Source organism: Hirundo rustica, chromosome 4 (assembly GCF_015227805.2).
Source record: "Hirundo rustica isolate bHirRus1 chromosome 4, bHirRus1.pri.v3, whole genome shotgun sequence".
NCBI classification, from domain to species: Eukaryota; Metazoa; Chordata; class Aves; order Passeriformes; family Hirundinidae; genus Hirundo; species Hirundo rustica.
In genome coordinates, this window is record NC_053453.1 from 66,463,188 (window position 1) to 66,479,151 (window position 15,964).

The following is a 15,964-nucleotide window of genomic DNA, read 5'->3' on the forward strand; positions in this document are numbered from 1 at the left end:
GCCTGGCCGAAACATCATTATCTTATTGCACCACTCACTTCTGGTGCTTTTTGGATAAACGTTGCCATTAAAGAATCCTTAAGGCTGGGAAAACTGGGATTGTTGAGCCTGGAGAGGAGAAGGCTTTGGGGTGACCTCACTGTGGCCTTGCAGTGCCTGAAGGGAGCCCACAGGAAAGATGGAGAGAGACTCTTGACAAGGGCCTGGAGTGACAGGACAAGGGGCAGTGGCTTTGTAATAGACTATGAACACGAAGAAAAGTTCCAATAGGAATTTATTACATTACAGCAGGCAAAGCAAAGGCAAATACAGCGCTGGACGGCAGGGGAGTCTCGCTCCACCAACTGCCGTGTCTTGGCAGGTTTTTCAGTCTTGCTTTTATCTTGCTTCTTTCCTCTGATGATGTATGTGTGACGTGTTGCTAGGAGGGTCTCTTTCTGTCCCTCGGTGGTCGCAGAGATGAAGGCTGTAGTTGTAAGCTGGAATTCCTGAAACTTAAAGCTGATTAAGCAAGTAGAGAGAGAAAACAGAAATGGGCGAAGGTATGTTTGCCTATAAGCTTAGATAGTAACATAGTAACTTCTTGTTATCTTGAGTTATTTGATCTCCAGTGAACAAAAAATAGTTAATGTTTATCACAGCTTCACACTGACAGAGAGGAGGTTTAGATGGGATATGAGGAAGAAATTGTTCCCTGTGAGGGTGCTGAGGCCCTGGCACAGGTTTCCCAGAGCAGCTGTGGCTGCCCCACCCCTGGCAGTGTTCAAGGCTGGGTTGGACAGGGCTCCGGGACAGTGGAAGGTGTCCCTGGCCGTGGCAGGAGGGGTAGGACTGGATGACCTTGACAAACCCTTCAAACCCAAAGCAGGCTGTGTTTATTCAGGCAGTAAATAAAGCGCACAAGGGCGCTCGGGCCGCGCTGCGCTCACACACCGCAAGACGCCTGAGGAAAGGGGCGGGCCAGCGCCACGGCCATGCTGGGGCGGCTCGTGACGTCACTAAGGGGGCGGGAGCATCCCCAGGCGATGCGTGACGTCACGGGGCGGAGCCTGACATGCGCTGCTTAGCGTCTCTCGTGACGTCATGAGCGAGGCGGGGCGAAGCTCAAGGTGTGTGACGTACTGTGTGACGTGCCGGGGCGGAGCGGGCCCGGCGCGGTTCATCGCGGTGCGTGACGTGCCGGGGCGGAGCGGAGCGGGGCGGTGCCCGCGGTGTGTCGGGGCAGCGATGGGGGCGCAGCTCAGCGTGGTGAGTGAGTGTCGGGGAGCGGCCGGGAGCGGGGTCCCTGCCTGCCCGACCCCGGCTCCGCCCGCAGCGCTCCGGGGCGTGGCGGTGTCCCGGGATGTCCCGGGGTGTCCCCGCTGCCTCCCGCCGCCCGAGGACCGCGCGGTGCGGGTGCGGGTGCCGGGAGCCCCGCGGCGCTGCCGAGGCTCCGGGGACTGCTGCGGCTGGGGCGGTGTTGGTGCCCGTGCTGGCTGCCCGGCCGGGGCGTTTTGCCCTGCCAGCTCCGGATATCTGTGTTTATTATTGTCGTTTCTACTGTTGTTATTGTCGTTGTTGTGGGAGGCCCGCGCTGTTATTGTTGGGGGCCCTGAACGCTTGTGGTATTTCCCTCCGTTGCCGTAATTTCAGACTGTAAGTGCGTGGGCTTAGAGCGGCTGTGAGGAAGAAATTCTTCCCTGTGAGCGTGGTGAGGCCCTGGCACCGAACACCCGGAGCTGTGGCTGCCCATCCCTGCAGTGTCCAAGGCCAGGTTGGATGTGGCTCTGAGCAGCTTGGGATAGTTGGAAGGTGCGCACGGTGTTGGAACAAGATCTTTAAGGTCGCTTCCAACACAAACCATTCCACAATTCTGTCCGCGATCGTGCTTGCTGGGCAGTGAATCTGCAGCGCTGTCATCTCTGCCACGCATCGTTCCCCTCTTTTCTCAGCTGCCTCGTACGGCTCTTTGCTGCTGTGCTCAAACACTTCTTCCTCTGCGTTTGTGAGAGGGGAAGGACGGAGCTGGATTCAACATGTGCTCGTTCGGGAGCAGCTGCTCATGAGGTGCATTCAACAGAGGAGATGAGGCTAAAGCTACAGAAGTGAAGAAATCCTGTTATCCTCTCGCTGGTTTCTGAAACAGATTAGAAGCATGTTTAGCTGACATTACTTCCAAATCAGGGATTTGGAAGCCGAGGGTACAAGGTTTCTCATGCCAGAGCAGGATTTGGTCTGTGTGTTCGTAGGGCAGGGCTGTGCTGGGGTGTCGAGCCGTGGGTTTGTGTTTTGGACTGTGCTGTGCTCGCCACACCCTGGCAGTGCAGTCTCCATGGCTTTTCTCTTTGTTATCACATAGAGGCCTCTTTCCATTAATAAAAATTCCTGCTCAGTTACTAACTCTGCCTTGTCTGTTTGCAAAGATTTGTGCAGCTGGAAATGATGAGTCACAAGGTCCCCATTTAGTGTTTCCCAGGCCTTGTTGCTCTCTGCTGCTGGAGACCTGATGCTGTGCAGTTATCTTCATTAAAATCTTGGTCTGCCTTGTGGTGAGAGTATATAGGCCACTTTTAACCCAGAGAATTCTTTTCTTAGCAAGCATGACTTTTTGTAATCATTCAGCCTTCAGTTCTTCCCCTTTTTTCTGCCCACCTGGGGATAGATCTGAGTAAGGGACTAAAATAAAATAGCTTTCTGAATTAGTGGGTGTGCTATTTCTTTCCAGGCCAAATCCCATGAGACTTTTGCACTAATTGATCATGAATAACAAAGTGCTTTCCACTAGGTAAACGCTGTGTTAAAATTATTTGTTACTGCCTGACAACAGCGGTGCTATCTTTTTGTTCATTTTAGATAGCCACATTTGCAAATGAAACTGTTTTTAAGTTATTAATGTCTCATTTGAGATACCTGCTGCAGAGTCAGCTTGCTATTGCTATCAGACCCTACTCACATATTAATTTCTCATTAAGGAGTTTACCTGCTGCTCTGTCACCTTGAACAACTTCCCTCCCTCTCCCCTTTTTTGTGACTCAACAACAGAAGTTCTTCCCAGAGCTGTAGTAATCTGGTGGATCTATGAGAGTTAAGGAATAATTTTCCTGTAAACTTCAGCTTCTTCAGAAACAACTTGTATGGAGCTATTTCAGTATTCCCAAATAAAAGTGAAAAATGCAGCATGTATATATGGCTTAGTGTGCCCTCAGGCTGTCCACGATGGGGGTACATTTTAAACCTGTACAGTAGCATTTTAAGAAGAGAGAATTTATGCCGTCCCACAGTTCTCTTATTAATAATGTAGGAAGTTTTTATACCTCCTGAGAGACTGTCACAGTTGCACAAATGCCATTCTAAAATACTGTTCAGGTCCCTTTAAAATAAAATGAAAGTGAAAGCTAAGCAGGCAGACCTTTGAGCTCTTTTTTTTTCTTTTTTTTTTTAAACTTTTGCGGTAGTTGTGCTTTTCCCCCTCTCCTCTGTTGAAGTGTTGAATAACAAGTTACTGAGTGAGAAGGGATTTTTATGAGTAGTTGTGCGGTTTGTTCTCCTGCTCCGCTGTGAAGAGGAGTGGCGTGGTGTCGGAGCATAATTGTTCTGTCTTACAGAGCTTCAGATGTGGGGGAAATGGTGGTAAAGGGACAAGCAGGGCTGTCCCTTGGTTGTGTCCTGCAGCTTAGCTGCTTTCCCAGGGAAGGGGTGCTGCTCTGCATGCACGGGTCCGTGTGGTGGTGGAAGCACCAGTGCCTGCACCGCAAACTGAGCTGGAGGGTGTGTGCATGCTGCCAGCACCCAGCAGCAGCGTGGCACGGCTGGCAAAGCCCTGCTCAGCTGCCAGAGAGAGCATGGGGTCTGTGGGCGAGTGTGAGAGCCCAAATTATGGGGTGTCTGCAGCGCCTGGGGTGGCCTGCGAAGGGGTCTGTGCAACAGTGGCCCCTGTGTCCAGCTGGGCAGCCTGGAGAGTGGGCACACTCTGCCAGGGCAAAGCCAGCTGCTGGGGGATCCACCTCGTACGTGTGTGTGTGTGTATGGAATTCCCACTTGTGGACCTTCATCCTGCTCAGTTGGGAGAGGGACACGGTGAGCCCATCCGTGCTGCTTGCGTGTGTGTGGCTGTGTTGATCAGTGTGGTCAGCCACGTGTTTAGGTTGGATATTAGGAAAAGGTTCTTCCCAAAAGGGTGGCTGGCCACTGGAGCTCCCCAAAGAACAGTTACAGCCTGACAGAGTGCAATGAACATTTGGACAATGTTCTCAGGCACAAGGTGGGATTTGTTGGGGTGTCCTGCAGGGCCAGGGGTTGGACTGGATGATCCCGATGGGCCCCTCCTAACTCAAGATATTCTGTGTGTATTTGAACACCTGTGACACATGTGTCTGTGTGCCTGCTGGAGGTGGGGATTCAGGGGACCTGGGGGTATGGAGCTGTGATAGCCTCACTTTGTGTCCAGAATGGCATCACCCCACTGCCTCAACACAGGAGTGATGCCAAGTCTTCATAAAGCAAATCTGTTTGGGATTTTTTTTTTTAAAATGCTGCTTCTTCTTCCTGCCCAAATAAACACGTTCTTTTTTGGTGGTTAGATTGCCATGGCATAATACCCAATTCCTTGTCACCCAAATAACTCCCTTTCATTCTGCATTTGTGTCTAATGCTGTTTCTGTGCTGCTGCAGTTGCGTCAGGTTGTGACATACCCAATATGGCTGATCTACACCACCATCATGAGGCTTTTCAGGAATCCCCAGCCTGCAATTACCCTGAAGGACCCAGAAGTGAAGTATGCACTGAGGCTGATTGATAAGGAGGTAGGTGCACGTGCAGTGCTGAGCATGACCTCTCCAGGGGCGCTGTGAAATGCTTACAGCTCCTGAAGTCTTGGGTGATATCCCAACAGGGTGGATACTTTTGTCCTGAGGAAAGGACTTCTTTACAAAAGCTCTTTGTGTGATATAACTTAGTTCTGCACTTCTGCGAGCAGCTTGTTTCCAAACAGTTTAGAGTGAAGAACGCTGCTTAGAAATGACCAAACTCACAGTCATGTGTGTCTCATGTTGTGGAGCACATCAGCAGAAATTCCCAAACTCTGCACCACTGCCTGGGCTAAAAGAGAGAAGTGCTGCTGTCAGGCAGAGAAGGCAGTGTAAATGTCCATAATATCTGGAAAGTTATCACTTAGTCTTAATCTGCACACAAGTATTGTCAAATGTCATTAATTCTTAATCCTGCAGGATGCCAGACTTGTCTTGTTTTAGAAGTGAAATCACAAATGTTAAATCCCAACCACGGAGCTGACCGTTGTTTTGATTTTCCTCTTTCAGGAAGTTAGTCATGACACAAGGAGATTTCGATTTGCTCTCCCTTCCATGGAGCACGTTCTGGGTCTCCCTCTAGGTACGTCCCTTATGAAGAATCCAAGTGTTGCTTGCATTATTTACACTATAAGAGATTTTGTAGGGTTTTTTTGCCCTATGTTTTGAATTTGAAATACTGCTCATGTGGCTGGAGCTGTTACTGGGAGCTCTGCAAGATTATCCTCATGATGTGAGTAATCTGGAGGCTCTGATTCGCAGTGTGCGAGTGAACACCCAGCTTATTTCTGTGGAGAGTAGGAACAAACACAGGTCTTCACTTGTACTTTTCCAGTCTCAGCTTTCCAGCATGTGTTATTCCTGTGGGGCTGAATCCCTGCAGTTCCTTTCCATGCCCTAAGGCACCGCTCTCATCCACTTCTCCTCTAACACTTGTGGTTTACCGGATGATCTACTCACTTCTGAATTTCATGGAACTTTTGAATCACCCAGGGGTAGCTGTTTCCAAAGGCCCTGCCACGTGGTCTGGTGCCTTCCATAACAGCTTAGTGCCATTGTTTCCTCCTGCTTGTATAAAGAGCATTTAATTGTGACTGGTTTTTAATAGGACTTCTGCTTTAACAAGCTGCTGCAGTGATCCGTGGCTCCTGTGCTTTGTGGTTGTTATCAGCACCTTTTCCAGGTGTTCCATCTTGTTTGGGGTGTTAAAAACCTCTTGATCTTTCTAGTAGCCATGAAATCAAAGCTCCTTTCCCTGGCTTATCCAAAATGGACGTTGAGGAGTGGTTTGCAGGGTGGGACTTGGGAAGCAGAGAGAGCTGAAAGCTGCAGAGGATGGAAAAGCAGCTGGGAGCAGCAGAGCTGCAGTTGGGTGGCAGATGCTGTTTAGTCCAGCACCAGCATTTGCCTTTTATCACCAAAAACACTGAAAGCTTCATTCTGAGGGAGAGGGTTGTATGTGGCCCCATGCAGAAGCTGCCAAAGTACATCCTGTCAGCTGGGGTAAAGCTCCAACAGGTGAGGGCATAAGGCACGTTTTCTCTCTGGAAGGAGCCCCTTTTCTGCTGTGTACCAGTTCCTGTGAGATTGGCCCAGCAGCAGCCCCACTGTCCAGGCTGCCAGTCTGCAGCGGTCACCAGGGGTCCGTGCCTGCAGCTCCTTCTGCCCTAGAGAAGGAACAGGAGCTCCCTGCTGCAGCTCCCTCCAGGATGTCTGTAGGCTTTGCTGGGAGCAGTACTGGAATATGATGTCCGTGTGCAGCTTCAGGTGAGTTGTGGTTGCTCATTCCCCAAGTCACCAGGTAGCACATCTTCCTTCACCTGGCACTTTGTAACCCTTCTGAAGTAAGGAATTAACCATGCCTGAAGGGTCAGCTGCTTCTGGAGCAATGTAATATGGTCATTATGATCATTTGCAAACCAGCTCCTGGTAAAATCCCTTCTTTGTGTTCCCATAACAAGCAGAGGAGCTGTGCCATACTGGAGATGCTTTGTTCTGTTGACCTAATGGTGATAAAAAAAGCAAAACTCAAAACCTCTCCCTCCCCTCCTGGTTAATATTCACTTGGGTGTCTTAAGAATGATGGAATTTTATAGGAAAACCTTCGACAGAAGTTAGTTATTTTCTTGTTTTTTCAGAAAAAAATACATAGACATTGAGAAGAGAAACTGTTGTAGAGAGCTCAGAGGATGTGTGACAGATGGAAGCGTGGTTGCTGCATTCACATGTTAGGCTGGAGGAACAGCAAGGTTAGAAAAGTGCTTTGTGTCTAGGTAGCCTTAGCAAAGGCAGCTGGAAAGCTCCTGGAAGATGAGAGGGGTCTGTGGTCAAAGCAAGAACAGTTACAAACTCAGTTTTCACTAAACTCTGGCAGTTTACAACTAATAAAGATGTGTGAACAGCGCTGGACAGTTTTCCTCTCCTGTGTCCCTCTTATTTGTCTGTACAGGAGAGACAAAGCCCATCTTTTGAAAGATCTCAGGTACAGCTGAGGCTTTGGTAAATATAAATGCATGAAGTTATGATTGACACACAGAGTTAGCAGTGGAGTTATCTGTCCTTCCAGGTAGATGTGTGCATGCCTAACAACTCTGGCAAGGTGTTGCAGTATCAGGTAATTAAGAAAGGAAGAAGTGATGCCCCAAAATAAGGTAGTTAGAGCTTTGAGGCTGCATTTCACTCCATATGCCAACTCAGCATATCCACTAAAAGAAAAATCTTTTGAAAGAAAACTAGGTTTTGGGTTTTTTTTCCCCTGCAACAGGGCAGCACATCTACCTGTCTGCACGGATTGATGGAGCTCTGGTTGTCAGACCTTACACTCCAGTTTCCAGTGATGATGACAAGGGCTTTGTGGATCTTGTTGTCAAGGTGAGAGTGTCATGCTCTGTTCTCAGGCTGGGCAACTTCTGAGCCACCTTTGCAGTGTGTTTATGTGAAGTTTGGTGTGCTGGCTTCTCATCAGGAATGTGCCAGGGACCTACAGTCCACATGGCATTTTGCAAGCTCTTCTTTAGTAAGGGTGTTTTATGAAATGCTGCATAATTTTCCACCCTCTATGTAGACCAGCAGATGTTCATAAGCTTTTTAAGTCTTCTGGAATAAGGAATTAACCTTGCCTGAATGGGCAGCTACTTCTGAAGTTAAAGGAATTTGGTCATTATGATCACTGAGAGTGGTGTTCATGATGCAGGCAGTGGAAATGATTGATTTAATTGGTAAGAATGTGATTTTAACGCTTGTGACAATGTACTTTTGTTTTGCTTCTTGGTAGCTAGACTACCTATCATTTAAAGCTGTTAGGAATTTAAAATATGAATATCTGCACTGGATTTCCTCTTAGAATTTTGCTCTTTGGAATCACAGTATTTTGGTTTTTTTCTTTATTTTTCTAGCCCCTTTTAAACTTGGGTGTAAATTGTGGTGATTATTACCAATATTTTCTGTGTTGCCGAACTGCAGTGGAGAAATCAAAGGTCTGTGTCCAAAAATTGGGGCAGGAGTGGCATTTTAATCCTTTATCAGTCCGACGTTGCATTTCTTTATGATGTAACTGTGTGCTTTGCATGAGGAGTACTTGTACCTAAAAATTTGAAGGGCAATGCTCTTGTCTGAGCTGTGAGTTTGAATTTCTTTGTTATTGTTTTTAACAGGTCTACTTCAGAGGTGTCCATCCCAAGTTTCCTGATGGTGGGAAGATGTCTCAATACTTGGACAGCCTGAAAATAGGGGACACCATTGACTTCAGAGGACCAAGTGGCCTCCTTGTGTACAAAGGAAAAGGCAAGGCTGGTTTGGAAGATAGAATTCACCCAGAGTAAACAGTACAGCAAAAATGTCTTATTGCTATAGAAGTGCTTTTTATTGATGTTCTCAAGTAAAGGATTGGTTTTTTCCATGCTTATATGGACATAATTTATACACTGACAAAAACACTGGGTATTTGCACTGTCCACTGCTAATTTCCCAAGTAAAAATGAACTCTATGAGTAGGCATTACTTTTATGTCAGTGTAAAATATCTCATGTTAGCAGCCAACAAATGTGTCACAAAAACCTTCTGGCAGTTTTGTGAAGCAGAACTCGGACATGTGGTTTTCCAGAGCTTTGTATGTAGCATTCATGTTATCCTGGATGAAGAGAGGATGTTGTTGTGAATACAACACAACATTTTGGGGAGTTGCAGACTCTGTTGTGTTTGGCTGAGATGGGCAAATCAGCTCCAAAAGAGAAAAAATTTAAAAACCCACCATGCAGCATATGTTACGTTTTCCCTTAAAGTAATCTGCTCAGGGGAAATAAACTTTCTGAGCAAATTAATTCCTTAGTGTTGAACTGTTTCCAGAATCTGGGCTTGTCACTGGGGGTGTGGGATGTGAGCAAAGTGCAGTACAGGTGGTGTGTATGTAAGCTGTGACCCATGTCAGTGTCTGATGTTACCACCTCATGTCTCAAAACCTTCTTTCATGATTGATTTAATTTGGGATCTTCACCTTTTCTGTTCTCTGGGAGGAAGGGTGCCAGGGCTGAAATGAAGTCAATTTAGCAGGATGTGCTGGAAAGGGATAACAGGAGGTGTTTCCTGCTTGCTTCAGTGTTTTCCATCTCTTTCTCTCTTCAGGCAAGTTTGATATCCGGCCAGAAAAGAAAGCTGAACCAGTTACCAAGACGGTGAAATACGTGGGCATGATTGCAGGGGGGACTGGTAGGTATCTGTAAGGATTCATCTGTGGTTTCTGACAGCTGGTAGATGCATTTGCTCACATTTTCCCATTTGTCCCTTCTTTTACTCCACATCCTCACATCGCTGACCTGCCTCTCTCTCTCCCAGGGATAACACCTATGCTGCAGATCATTCGAGCAATCATAAAGGACAAAGATGACCCCACCGTTTGCCAGCTGCTGTTTGCTAATCAGGTAATTCTGTCCTTTTTTTTCTGTTTGTAGTGTTTTACTTACCTGGCAGGACTCCGCTCCTCAAGTGAAACCACAGGGATACAAACCCTGAGGGGGGAAGTGACTGAAATGTTGTGAACCTCCCATATAAAAGCACTGAGATAAACAGAGGGTTTAGCATTACTACAGAAATGTTTGCTAATGTTTGCCTTCCTGTGACTCAGTGCCTGCTTCTAATCCAGTTTATGAATGTTAAAGCCCTGCATTCCTTTGTGCAAGTTGTTAATGTTTTGGGCAGACTTTCAGGGCTGTCTTTCTTAGTGGAAACTTGAAAGGGGTGGACGTTTGTCTCCTCCAGCAATTTTCACTCCCCAGCTTTGCAGCAGTGTTTGTCTGTGGAATCTTTCTGTCTGAGGACTTCTTGGGTGAGGCTAAAACTAACTGTGGTCTCTAGCAGGTCCCTCAGTCACAGAGCTATGATTCTTCTTGGCTGTCTGCTTTCATTTCCATCCCCTCTGTCAGTTTTTCATGTGCTTCTGTTGCTCCTTGAGGTGTGGCATGCTGGCCAGAGGGAAGCTTTCTCATCCATGGAATCCTTGCAAGAGAGACAACACCCCTTCTTTGCCTGATGTTCTTCTGCTGTGAATCTTTCTGCTTTTTAATTTCTACCTCCAATGAGTATTTGTGTCTGGATTATGAGTCATTATTTGTGGTGAGCTTCACTTCGTGCTTGTGGTTTTTAGCTTCTTCAGGCTCTCCTCTATTTTTCTTCTCATATTCAGTTGCGCGCTCATTTCATTTGTGCCATGTCTAGGCCTACAAGAAAGATGGAGAGAGACTCTTGATAAGAGCCTGGATTGACAGGACAGGGAGGAATGGCCTCACACTGACAGAGGGCAGGTTTAGATGGGATATGAGGAAGGAATTAATCCCTGTGAGGGTGGTGAGGCCCTGGCACAGGCTGCCCAGAGAAGCTGTGGCTGCCCCTGGAGGTGTCCAAGGCCAGGCTGGATGGGGCTCTGAGCATCCTGGAGGATGGAACTGGATGAGCTTTAAGATCCTTTCCAACCCAGGCAGTTCTGTGATACCTGAGTTAGAACCTGAGGTTTTTCTGCCCAGGGGCTATGATCCAAGAGCTGAGATTCCCTTCTGAGGAGCCCTGCCAGTGCTCTCTGCTGCTGGCTGGAGCCCTTGGATGTGGCTTAAAGTGCAGTGGTATCAGGACAGGAGGGCCAGGATTTGCTAGGAATGATTCAGAAATGCTAACACAGGGCTGGAGCTGCTTTAGTAGCATGGGAAACCCACTGCAGCTGGGAGGGAGAGCCTGGGGAACTGTTCCCTGTTTGCAACAGCCTATGGAAACATCAGTCCCTGGCTTTAAAGAGTCCCTGCGCCCAGTAACCCCACAAATAGAAAGCAGTTTTAAAAAATATTTTGAAGTGTTTAAAACAATGTACATGGGCTCCTGCTGTGCTTCTGGCTGGCACACTTTGAGCTGGCCAGAGCCAGTAGGGGGTTTTTCTGGAGCACCTACAGCTGCAGATCCAGGAATCTCACCTTCTCTGGAATAGCTGCTGCATTTTCCTCCTTATCCCCAGTAATGGACTTAGTGGTGACCTCTGTGCCAAATTGCTATGGCTGCAGGTAATGGCAGCAGTTTCAGCCCCTACCCTTTTCCTTCCAGCCCAGACTGCAGCTGCTCTTAGGGAAATAAGGCTTTTCTTCTGCCTTCAGTGGTGCTGCATCAGGGAGGAGCCGAACTTGATACCCCGAGTAATGTTTATTGTTCCAGCCAGAACTTGATACCCTTTTGGTTGTTCATTCCACATGCTTTTTAAAAGCCAAGCAGTCTCCATATGGCAATGCTGATGATACTTGAATTAGCAGAGGTGAAAAGCCTGGCATTTCCCTCTCTGGATGGCACAGTATGAAGGGGTGGGGAGATATTTCTGTGCAGTCACAATTAGTGTTTTGATGTAATAGTGCTATAAAGGGCTTAATTCTTCTGATTCCCTGATTAAGTGATGGTTATGCTTTGTTGTATTTTTAGAGGGAAGGCATTGCATGGTCAGGATTTGGGAAAGTTATGAGCCTTTTATTAGCTCTGCCACAGGCTAGGCGTGGAAATAACTTGGGTTTGGTCTCTTCAGCCTTTAAAATGGAGTTGAATCATCTCTTCCATCTCTCAGGGCTGTGCAGCAGCTGCTGCTCTGTGGCCATGTGAGGGCTGCACTCACATGCAGGGTGTGATCACTGTTTTCCTTGTCCTGCAGACTGAGAAGGATATCCTGTTACGTTCCGAGCTCGACGAGATCCAGGCCCAGAATCCCAGTCGCTTCAAGTGTTGGTACACACTGGACACAGCACCTGAAAGTAAGACCTGAAGTGCCACACTCATGAGTATAAATGTGCTTTACAGGAGACATGCTATGTCACATGTGTATTTCTGAGCTCCATGATCCATTTCTTGCTTAGTGAATGTCTGAGTGCATCTGGTGGCATCATTCTCCATGCAGGGATGCACACAGGCTCAGGTGTAAGCAGAGAAGTGTTTCCAAAGCTCCCCTCAGGCCTGTGGCAGTGCAGTGTTCCTCCCATGGCTACACCTGAATATTTACCATTTTCTCCTTCCCCACAGACATAAATATATCATGTTCTCCTTGTGTTTGGAGCCTCCCTGAGGCAGCTGCAGTACCAGAGGCACTGTGTAGCTCACAGGCACAGGTCCCTGCCTGAGCTTGCTGGACAAGCTTAAGGAAGAGAAGGCTAAACAGTGTTGTTCCTTGTGGTTTTCCTTTCTTACCATTCCTTGTCATGCCCACCCACGGCAGGATAGATTCACACTCGTATTCAGTGGGGGTTTGGGGCAGAGAAGGAAAAGCTATATTCCTCCTCTTCCCTGTGACCAAGAAGACACCTCTGGTACACTGAGGGAAGGGTCTTTTCATCCCCACAGTCTGTTCTTGTTGTCATCCGCTGCAATTGGTGTTCTCCTGGAATTTCTGATTGCTGTTCCTTCTTTGGGGAAATTGTGAACTAACCTTAGCAAGTTGGGATAAAAGTTCCTCTTTGGGCCTCCTCAAGACTGTTCTGCAGACTTTCACTGTCATGTATGAAACCTGACCAAAACTGGGATACAAGAAAAGTGTCAGTCTTATGGTGTCCAAAAGTTTGGGTCAGCAGCAGCAGCAAAAGTTTGTTCTGCATCCGGGGCTGGGGATGTGGTGATGTGATGGTTAAACCCAAATCCCAGAAAAACTGACTGTTACTGTAAATGTTCCAACTGGGAACAACTTCATCAGCAAGATTTCTCCTTTCTAAAATGACTTGTAGCTCTTTTTTCCTCCTTTTAACTTCATTCCCCTTCCCCTACTTTCATGTTTTTTTTAACAGATTGGGATTACAGCCAAGGATTTGTGAACCAAGAGATGATCAGAGATCACCTGCCCCCACCTCAGAATGATGTTCTGATCCTCATGTGTGGACCTCCTCCAATGATCCAATATGCTTGCATTCCCAACCTGGACAAACTGGGCTATGCCAAGGACATGAGGTTCTCCTTCTAAACACGACTGTTATTCAGGGATCTTGTGTAGAAGGGAAGGAAGAAAACCCCAAAACATTTAATGGGGAACAGGACAAAGTTACAGAGGTGGCTAATGCACAGTGCTGGGAAAATACATTTACATTAAAAATGCTTCATATTTTCAGACTCTCTGGCAAGTAAGACACATAACTGTGCTAAACCTGTGTGTAGAGAGGTGGTGATGCCTCGTGCTCTGTGTTGTGTGCCCCATGTCCAGGAAGGACAGTGCACCTGCTCAGGGCAGCACACGCTCATTTATGCTTTTTCTTAGTGCTGTAATCAAGTGGCAGTAATACCCTACTTCCTAACACTGTGCATACCCAGGATTCTATTCAGTATGATCTATGAAAACAATGAAAAGTATTGGATTATTCACCTTGCTTGTGCCAAATTGTAATCCTTACAGAGCTCTGAGGGCCAGGAGTGTTTGCCTTGTATCCATAACCTTTGCAACATCACTTTAAAGATGCTTGTTGAGTTGAAGGATGCCAATTAGCCACTCACGACTGAAGGTGTTGCAGCTGCCTCGTTAATCAAAACAGAGAGGTAGGCAGTGATAAAAAAATGGTTTTTCTTTGCGTTTTGGAATAGCCTCTCCTAAGTGCAAACACTCTTCCATCTGGTCACAGTTCTCATCCCTGGGCAATGAGAGAAACTACAGAAGGTGGCTTTGGGTACTGTTCCACAAGTACCTTGAATTTTTTTGCTTGATAATGTGTGGGATACTGAAAAAAAATTCTTAATTTTGTATTTACTCCTAAGTACTGGACGATGGCATAGGAGTACAAAAGCAATTCTTCTGCATGAATTGTGCAGTGAAAAAAAAAAAAAAAAAGAAGCTAGGTGAAAACTGGATGGGATTTTCTTGTTAATTGTTTCCCAGAGATGGATTTGGACTGAAGGGAGTCCAGGTTCATTGCCAGGGGGGTTTTTGCAGGCAGCCCTGCCCTGGGTGCAGTAGCACCCGATCACCTCTGTGTCTTGATCAGGCAGAGCTCCCCAGGGTTTGCTTGGTAAGGATGTGTGGGAACAGCCTTAAATCACCAAACTGACAGCAAATTCAAGTGTCTCACTGAGTCTAAAACTGTTTCCTAGAAGCTGTTTACTACAGCTTCAATTTTTATTTTTTTTAATATCCTTTTTTTACAGCAGCCTTTTACCTAGCTTGTAGGACACAGCAGGCATCTTGCATGCCCAACCTTGTGCTTCTGACTAGCAGATGTGCTGCTGAGGTTGGAGTGTCCTGCAAGGAGTCTAGGAAACTAAAAACCTTGTTCTGGTGATGACATCAGAGTGACTGAAAGGATATTTAGTTATGTGTAAAGTACTGTGGGTGCTGAGGTAGCTACAGGTGTCAATGTACAATAGCGATTTTTAAAGATTGGGTAGGAATTCAAGGTTATAACTCACTGTGTTTTCTTTTGTGCCCGTACAACAGGTGGGTACTGTGTATTTAAAAGGTTCATTTTTCAGCCAGAATTAAAAGGCAAAGATACTACAGTTAATTTAAGGAACCTCAACTAGATAATATTGTTATTAATTTTATTAATTTGACGTTTGCCTCAAGTCTTGAATTTTCAATGTGTGTTTATGAAACTTGTTCTTTAATACTATGCTCCAAAGTTGAAATACTACTCAATTTTTCACGATTTACTCCCTTTTTTGGAAGGCAAAGAGCAGAAATACGAGAGACGTGATCTTGCTGCTGGTCTGTATCACTGTGGGATATGCATAGATTTTTTTCATTATTGTATTTGCCGAGGTCATTCTCATCCTTTTTTATCCTGAATAAAGTTTTGGAAAGCTGAGTTTCATGAGAACTGATTCATATTTTGATTATTCTTAATTTGGAGTTTCCCTTGAAACCAAAATCAGTGGGTAAAGCCAGCATGTCCTTGAATGGCCATAAGATCCCAGATACCCACTCCCCAATTCCCTCAGGATTTGTTCATTGAAGCTTTTCGGGGTTAATTTAGCAAACTTAAGGTTTTGGCAATTTCATGATCCAAACAGTACATCTGTGAAACTTAACTAAAGCTGCCTAAAAGTGGCCCCTGCTGATGGCTAATTAAAACAACTCACTGAAAATGAGGTAGGATAATAAAGTAATTCCTGGCTTTCCAACACTGAAAATGCAATACCAGGGGGTTCTGTTATCCCAAGGGTTTGGGGGATATTTGGCAAAAAGTTATGGTGGCCCAGGTTGGACTTTTAACACTCCCTGGATTCACAGGATTGGACGTTCCAGTGTGCACTGCACAAGTTTTTTCAGGGAAGTCTCTTGATCTCCAAATCCATGTGAGTTGAAAGCAAAAACCCCTGGGAGTTGAAGGCAACAGAATGCTTCTGGGGCATTTTGAAGAATTTGGTGTGTCCTAAATGTTAGGTATGAATTAATGCAAATTTTCCAGGATTGTGTGTTCAGAGTTGCTGGCTTAGGGATGGCAAGGTCTGGATTTGGATTTGTGGGCACCGAGTGCTCCTTGTGTCAGCTTTAGGTCTGGAGTGGTGGGAATTGTTGGAGGAAGGAGAAGGGAATTGAAATGCACAGACCATTCCTGGAGAAATGATCAGGATGGGAGAAAAGAGGGTGTGGAACTGCTGGGAGCTCCTGGAGTGAGGGAAAGGATCCAAGGATTGGAAGCAAAAGCTGTGGAATAAGGCCTGAAAAGGGCAGGGGGTAAAGAGGGAAAGAATC

At 46.5% G+C, this 15,964-nt stretch overlaps 1 protein-coding gene across 1 annotated transcript; it reads left to right on the forward strand.

The window, feature by feature from the left end:
* Positions 1-1,115: 1,115 nt before the first annotated feature.
* LOC120751880 (NADH-cytochrome b5 reductase 3) lies at positions 1,116-15,074 on the forward strand. Its single transcript, XM_040062370.1, has 9 exons — positions 1,116-1,248; positions 4,651-4,782; positions 5,296-5,368; positions 7,550-7,656; positions 8,439-8,568; positions 9,406-9,489; positions 9,616-9,701; positions 11,954-12,053; positions 13,074-15,074. Exons 1-9 carry the CDS (start codon positions 1,228-1,230, stop codon positions 13,244-13,246), a joined length of 906 nt encoding a protein of 301 aa, XP_039918304.1. The 5' UTR covers positions 1,116-1,227; the 3' UTR covers positions 13,247-15,074.
* Positions 15,075-15,964: the final 890 nt, after the last annotated feature.